At 48.8% G+C, this 8,387-nt stretch overlaps 1 protein-coding gene across 1 annotated transcript; it reads right to left on the bottom strand.

The window, feature by feature from the left end:
• Positions 1-2,008: 2,008 nt before the first annotated feature.
• On the bottom strand, positions 2,009-5,533 carry LOC116239494 (uncharacterized). Its single transcript, XM_090126561.1, has one exon. The coding sequence runs from the start codon at positions 4,292-4,294 to the stop codon at positions 2,567-2,569; it is 1,728 nt and encodes a 575-aa protein (XP_089982687.1). The 5' UTR covers positions 4,295-5,533; the 3' UTR covers positions 2,009-2,566.
• Between the last annotated feature and the right edge of the window lie 2,854 nt (positions 5,534-8,387).

Here is an 8,387-nt window from a genome sequence, read left to right on the forward strand (position 1 = left end):
TCCTACAGCTCCTGGACGCTGTCACCCTGGCTGTCCATGACTGTCCCATGCTGTCCCCCCTGCCATGGTGGCACAACTTCAGCACGGTGCCATCCTCATTGAAGAGGTGACAAGGAGGGGTACAGGGAGGGGGGCAGGGGACAGTCGGGGGACACGTGGGCCAGGCGGGGGCTCAGCTCTTCCCACACTCCACCATTCCTGCAAGATTGCTTTCTCTCATTCACTGCCTTCCTTTGCTTTCCTTTGCCCCTTTGCAGAAGCTCAGATCATCAGCAGCACAGGCATACTTGTTCCTGCAAGAGGTGAAAGGATTATTCTAAAATATCTCTTTCACATGTAAGTGGATGAAATAATTGAAAAAAGAACTGATCACACAAGTCTCCTTATTAACTCCTTTTTCACCAACCCATCTGTTACCATCCAGCCTGGTCAATTCAGTATAGCAAACTGCCTCATTCCTTTTAGCACAAATTATGAGATGTATGAAGATTTAACAGAAAACAGAAAACCAACCTTCCTTGCAGAACAGTTCCTGAGTGCTTAGCAAACCTATTAGCCACACAGGCCTTTCAGTAGCTCGTTTGCTCCATCTTTTGGTAGAAGAAAGGACTGCAACGCTGTGCTCCAATTTACTTGAGGTTCACTCATCAAAGAGCAGTTTCCACACCTAAGCACAATAGCTTTTCAGGTTAGAGTCTGCTCCTCATTTTAAGAGCTCAGCAATAAGACAAAACAAAGAAAGAAGACTTCCCAGAGAAAACACAAAAGGGAACGGGATAAAACAGCATTTGCAGACAAGGCAAATGACCAGGGGAAAAGTCACATTTCACCCCTGGAACCTCAAGGTCAAGACTCCACAATCCTGCACTCAATTCTCATTCTCCACCCTCACAAGTGGACTGAAGAGAATTCCTCTAGTTCTGCCATAGCCTCCAACACTCCGTTTGCCAGTTTGAGCCATGGAAGTGTTTTCAGCCTTCTAATATCGCTGCCTTCCACTCATGAACCCTAACAGTTCAGAACATTTCTTTCCCTAGGTCTGGAAACATGTTCAGCTATTTTCATCAGGTTGCAGACCCCTCTGCCTTAAAACAAGGCAAAACACCCCAAGGCAGCAGTGTGCTTTTTCCTCCTTTACTTTTGCAGCTTGGCATCCATTCTTGCCTTCCCACTCACATTTTAGGAGATGGCTACAGAAGAGCTGTATTTCTCAATGTCAGTGGAAACAGAAAATATGCTCTCTATAGAGCACAGCATCACCCGCTCAGACAAGCACCTGCAACTGTCCAAACCACACTGTGTGCAGGCAGCAGGGTTTCATGCACAAGAAGGTGTTTAAAACAGGATGAGCAAGAGAATCCACTACTGGAAGGAAAGAGGGATGGCAAGAGCACAGCTGGAATGAGCACAAAGCCCAGTGAGCAAACGCTGGCTGATAAGTTACTTCTTCACAGCTTCCTAACCACTCTCTTTCCTGCCTTATTCCCTCTGTGTTCATTCTCATAAAAGATGACCTGCCGTTCTGACACAACAGAACAACATCTCGATAGCTGCTTCACAGCAGTGTCAGCAACTCCTCCATTTTCATGTCAGTACAGCAGTATCATTAGAGATCCTGGATGTGGTCCAGTTTAACTGAGGCATACTTCTTCATCTAAGGACCAACTGCCTGTACGCCGGTCAGAAAGTCAGAAACACATCAGCTATCTAACAGGCAGTGGAGCAAAAAGCACTTCACAAGCTCTTGTTACTAGGAGGGAAAGACAGACTGCATTATATTCAAGGTCCAGAACTATGCCTTTACAAAGACAGACCTGCACTGTGGTAAGACATCTGCTGAACGTGAAAGGGCAGGCATGTAGCCAAAGAAGCAGCGTATGCACTGATGAAACAGACTTCCAGAAGAATCATGGAAACGAGACCAGGAAACAAGGCAAACTTCACAAAGATAGAAGCAACAACAGCTCACAAATGGTATTAAGCAGAAAGAGAAAGAAAAAAACAACAATCTTTTGTTACTAACAGTCTTTTCATCTCTGATGACTATCAATCTGCCTCTTCAATCAACAAATGCCATAAGAGAACTACACTTGTTGACTTCATGCAATCTACAAAGATGAATTCAGTCCCTGAAGCCACATTCAGCGCTAAGTAATTCCTCTTTGTTCACTGAAGCCCGCTTCATCCAGGTGTTCGCAATCGTTAGGGACTCAACGGTCTGTCCATCTACCCCAGGTGCACACCAATGTGGTGGGTGGTAAAATGGCGTTTATTAACTCGTGGCAGGAACTTATATAGCCTTGTACAACTTCGTCTACACCCCACTTATCGTGCGTAAGCACTTGCGTCACTACTTCCTTATCTGGTTACTACTAGCAATTACTCGAAGGTTCTAGGCTCGCTGTCTACATTTCCCCCTCCCTATGCACAAGCGTAATTACCCCATTCTGAGAGGACCCTAACCGCGTACAACCGAAGCCCCGCTTTGCGCCTATACATGCCATTGTCCTCTCAGTTAAGCCTTGCCCCGTTACATCCCGAATCGCAAAGTGATCCCGCACTACCCCTATACCGCCGTGTTTTCTGACTGCCTACAAGCTTTTTGCATTTTACTATATTCTACGTGGTAGTTGACTGTGCGGTCAATCATCCTTTGAATACAACTTAACATAATTTGTAGAAGGCAAGGTACGCATACTATCAAAAGCAAGATAACTACAAGCCCTAAAAGCAGACCCTTCAATAAGTGCACACCCCATTCCCCTATGCCTCCGAACACACTTCTCAGCCAGTCCCCGATGGGGTCGTCCTCCACTTGGATCTTCTCCGTATGGTCGCGCAGGGCTCTCAGCGCTTTATGGATGGATACACTGTGGTCGCTAAGATTGAAGCAGCACATTCCTTCTAGGTCTTCACATCCATGCCCCTGTGCGAGGAGCAAGAAGTCGATGGCTGCTCTGTTTTGCAGCACCGCATGCCGAATGCTGTTCGTGTCTTCTAGCATCGCATTCAATATTAATGTTGTTAAATTTGCCTGCTTAACTGACCAACATGCTAGGCGTTCTATCTGAGCCAAGCTCTGCGCTGCAGCAACCCCAGGGGCGAAAATCGATGCGAATATCCGTGCTGTGGCACTCCATAACTCTACCTCGTCGTTACAATTCTCCGGGAGAGGGCTCAAACGCTTCCGGCGATGATGGTGACCCGTGATATTCGGGCCATACTGCATCCACGTCGTGAAGTTCGGAGACAGTAACGTCAGTTCCCCTAGGTAGCAGGGTCCTCCTAAGGCATTCTGCGGGATGCCCTGCCAGGCTCTATCCCCACAGATCAAGAAGATCCCAGGGGGCAATGCCTTAGCAGTTTTGTTATTCCATAGCACCTCGTTAACCCCCCGCTTAAAGGTGAACCCATACCCATAAAAGTCCCAAACTGCCGTACAATTAAATGAGGATCTACCGCTAGATTTAGAAAGGACCCCACCCTTCGACAAGCAGGTTGTATTGCGCCCTGTGAAGACCCGTGTGTAATTTTTAGTATACCCGCAATAACCTGAAGTAATAGAGAAAGCCTCCGTGTTCACAGGACTAACCACAGTCCAAGAGGTCTCATTGTATGGCTTCAACCGCGGATCTGTGCCTGCCCACCGGGCAATTAAGGCCTGCAGTTGTCCTTTCAATCCCCCGTAGCCGTTGAATACCCCGTCAAACAAGTTGCAGGTAATAAAGCCACCATCCTTCCAGCACACTGACCCAAAGGTAATACAGGTACGTGTGCCATTATACGATCCATTCCGTACCTTCTGCGACCCCAAGATATCTAATTCTTGTGGATCCCATGGGAGAGACACATTCAGAGATTTTATCAAACACGCCGTTTGGCTTGCTAAATCGGCGTCGTTACGGCAAGCAGAATGGTTTGTGGTGTACCCCGCAAAGGCTTCTAACGCATATTGAGGGATACCTACCAGGCAGGTGCGAAAAGGCGATGTTGCCGATTGTAAACTAAGGCAAAAGTCATTTTGGCCTGTCTTATTTGCCCAAGTAACCCATAAATTCCCTGGCTGCGATATGGAGTGTACATCAGCGCCCGTTCCCGTGACCCCACATAGGATTAATAAACAGACAAACACCGTAATTCCATTAATTCTCGTCGGCAGCAAGGGCTTCTTCTCCGGGTCTTTCTTGTCTGCCTTCAAGGGCCTCTTCTTCGGGTCTCTCTTGGTTGTGTTCCCGGAGTATCCAGTCAGAAATGCCTGCAAAGGGAGAGCTCGCCTCATCTTTTCCAGCCACATTACTTTCGCGACTTAGGTCCGGTTTGACCTTTCTGGAAGGGATCCAGATAATTTTATCCGTCTCCCCATTCTTAACTGCTGCATAACCCCGACCCCAGACCAAAACCTTCCATCCCTTTTCCCATTCACCCGCTTCCGTGCGTATTTTAACAGGTGGCCCTTCTGTAAGGATGGTCGGTTTCCAGTGTTTCTGCATCGGGGTCTTGACATTGTCACCCCGCTCGAAGTGATTCAACGCATACAAAGCTTTCGCCAATATTTCTCCTTGCTTAGTCGTTGGGACCCTTCTCATAAACCCGTCTCCCTCCGCGAGTACGCGGATCTTATCTTTCAGAAGACGGTTAGCTCGCTCCACCATGGCCTGACCTTGGGAATTCCCTGGGATTCCCGTCGTATGCGCTATTCCCCACCTCGCCAGCCACTCTCGAGTGGATCTTGAGGTGAAGCATGACCCATTGTCTGTCTTGATTGCCTTGGGCTTCCCTAACGCGGCAATAGCCGTGGCCCAATGATGCTGCGCCACTATTGATGTGACACGCCCATGTTGGGTCGCTACCACTACCGACGAGGCAGTATCCACAGTGACGGCTAGCCAAGAGCGCGCAGCCATTCTCAGTTCGAGCGTGAAGTCTGTCTGCCATATCTGCAGGGGCCCCAAACCTCTAGGGTTTACCCCAGCCTCCAATGCCGGGGCCGAATTGCAATAAGGGCAAGCCTGAATAACCTCCCGAGCTTGTTGCATAGATATATTGCATGCCCTAGACAGAGCACGAGGCCCGATGTGGAAGGCCGTATGGAGGTCTTTGGCTTCCCTTAGTGGGTATGCCTGGAGGGTGGCCTGAGTGTCCGCCATGGTATTTCCCTCTGTAAAGAACCCTGGTACATCAGAATGACTACGTACATGAAGGACCGCGACCATGGCCGTTCTCTGGCTTAATGCATCCTCCAGGACAAAGGCGGCCGTCGTAGACGGGACCCCCTCTTGCCCCATCTTGAGTAGCATTTTCGCGACAAACGCGGAGTCCGTGACCACATTAGTAGGCGTTGTTGGCCATAACAGAAGTGCCATGGCCACGGCGCGAACCTCTAACTGTTGTACACTCGCCTCTGGATCAATAGTCTCCTTTACCTGCCACTCAAAACCTTCCCTCCACACCATCACCCCTTTATGGGTACTCGAGGAGGCATCGGTGAAGACCGTGGGCCCTACCACGGGGCAATCAGTAACCCTTATCTTCAGTGAAACGCGTAGCGGTCGCGCAATATCAAAAATAGGTGGCGAATCGCCGCTCCTTATTTTTCCCGCAAATCCCCTAAGGGCCAGCAAGATCCCCTCTGGGAGTGGGAGATCTTCTCGGAGACACGCGGGTAACAGAAGAATCTCAACATCCTTACCGAAGGTTCTCACTGCCAAGGCGCGGAGCTTAACGATCAGGAGAGCAAGCACCTCCAGCCAAGCGGTGAATGCTCTAGTGGGTTGAGTGGAAAACACCCACAAGCATGGTCTTGGGTGTGTCGCCAACCCCTGTCCTAGGACCCCTATCGCCCCTTGCTCACATCGAGAAACTGCTCCCTCTAGTGGTAGAGCAGGGTCCCAACGATCCAAAGAAGCGGTAGTGCTGAGCTGTACAATTTCGTTCCACGCTAATCTCATGTCCAGGTTCCACTCTCTCTCCTCATTCGGATCTAACCCCTTCAACTGTTCGTAAAAGGGGCTCATCAGTCGCGGTGGGATCCCTAACGCTGGTCGGATCCATTGAAGGGATCCCACCAATTTCTGAACATCCCACAAAGTGGAGATCTTCGGCTCTGCTAATAGACCCACTGGAGTTACATAGGTACTTCCTAACCGATAGCCAAGGTACTCTACGCCAGGTTCTCTTTGGATTTTGTCCTGAGAAATAGTAAAGCCCGCCCCCTCTAGTACACTTATGATCTCCTCTCCCATCATTTCCACTTTCTCGCGGTCAGGGGCAGCTATCAAGAGATCATCCATGTAGTGCAGCATACACAAAGATGGATGTTTACGTCGAAGGGGTTCCAATACCCGTCCCACTACCAGCTGACAAATAGTGGGAGAACATGCCATCCCCTGAGGCAGAACCTTCCATTGAAATCTGCGTGCAGGAGCCTGGTTATTGACAGAGGGAAGGGTGAATGCAAAGGCTTCGCGGTCCTGCTCCGCAAGGGGAATAGAGAAGAAGCAGTCCTTGAGGTCCAGTACCATCAGGGGCCAACCACGTGGGAGCGCCAAAAGAACTGGTGCCCCCTGTTGGACTGCCCCGAAAGGGACTAGTTTAGCATTAACAGCACGCAAGTCATGCAGCAGACGATAGGATCCGGACGCTTTCCGGATCACAAAGACAGGTGTATTCCAGCAGCTAAGCGAAGGTTCTATGTGCCCTAATTGTAATTCCCTTTCAGCCAGATGCATTAGCGCTACATGTTTAACCTCGGGAAGGGGCCACTGATCAATCCACACAGGGGTGTGGTCTGGCTTCCATTTCAGTGGAATAGCCAGATGTAGCGCTACAGTAAGAACAGTGGCCCTTTCTATAAATTTGTCAAACGGAGCCCTAGGCCCTGCAGACAATCTCTCCCTAGGATACTTCCTCTGACCAGGGCTACCGCTGGGAAAATAAGCAGAGGTCGCTCCAAAGAGCCGTCTCGATTTATGACCCCAACTTCAATCATTTCTCGGGATTTCCGCATAGGAATTCCCCCTCCTATCCCATAAACTTGTGTGCTCGCAACTTCCATCAATGGCCAGTCAGTGGGCCAATCCTCTTCTGAGATGATAGTAACATCAGCCCCAGAATCCAGCAGCGCTGTGATATAAACCGTGCGTTGCTTCACTGGGTGGCTGCCCGTGTTAGTCATCATAACCCTGACCAGGGGGCGATCCTTGTGCTCCATAGTCATTGCCAATGACACGGTGGGATGAGCTGAAATAGGCCACGGCCCTGAGAAAGGTCTCTTCCCAGCCCGATAACCCCGGCCCATACTCTCACCCCGCGGGGCATGTTGAAATCTCCGGCATTGCTTAGCATTATGCCCCGACCCGTCGCATAGTTGGCACCGATCACGGTCACCCCCTGACCTCTTTCCTTTAGGACATTGCGCCTGGTAGTGCCCTGGGGATCCGCAAGAATAGCAAATTCCCCGGACGCGACCACCCGGTCCACCTTGTCCATCCCTTTCTTTGTTGACTACCGCCATGACTAAGGGTTGGATGGCTGACGACAGTTCACTACCATAAATATACAACAAGCAAAAGTATGAAGTCAGTTCAACCGTTCTCATGGCAGCCATAATACAGCAATAGTCCTCCCTTGGTTAATTAAGTATATCTCTATTAGAAAGCTAGGAGGAAGCTACTAGGGAAGAGAGGCAATACTGGTACCCATACCCAATTTCTCCAAGGTATATGGACCAACAGTCACTGCTTTGGAAAGAAAGAAGCTTGAGAGAAACCAAGTGCTTACCTGGGAGCGATACTTTTCACACGGAACGGCCAAGCCATCAAACCAAATTTCAAATGAAATATTTCAGGTTGACAAATTGAGTACTGAATCTCACATTCTTCCCACTCTGCGTATATAAAGCACAGGGAAAAGGAAATTGTGCAAAACAAGGACAGGCTATTCAAAGCACACGGGAAATGTTGGGATCATAAACCACATATGCACAGAATCAAACCAAAGTTAATGGCCACTAGCTGGTATTCAACTTACTTTTGTTACTCTTTTCCTTCAATTTTTCCACCTTGCCTGCTCGGTTAATAAAACCACAATTGTAAGAGTAAAGCAAAGGCACAATTTAGTGCTACATCAATTATTATGGCTTTGTTGTGACACAGTGGTGTTCAACAGATCCCAGAAAGCTGTCCGGATGCCTCAGAAGCAATTAAGGTTTGATTGATCTAACTCACTACAGCACGGCATGTAAAATGTTCAGAGACATTTGAATGATTCTATTATACAGAAGAGATTACTGCCCAGAGATAATTTAAATTAAATTCTCAAGTTCTTTTAGCAACTGTTACACACAGATTCAGTCCTATTGCGGTAACAGTTAAGTCATTGCTTTACAA

This window comes from Phasianus colchicus, chromosome 29 (assembly GCF_987193195.1).
Source record: "Phasianus colchicus chromosome 29, bPhaCol1.hap1.1, whole genome shotgun sequence".
In the NCBI taxonomy this organism is placed as follows: domain Eukaryota; kingdom Metazoa; phylum Chordata; class Aves; order Galliformes; family Phasianidae; genus Phasianus; species Phasianus colchicus.

Coding starts and splice junctions, on each gene's coding strand:
- LOC116239494 (XM_090126561.1), bottom strand. CDS start 4,294: ATGTGGCTGGAAAAGATGAGGCGAGCTCTCCCTTTGCAGGCATTTCTG.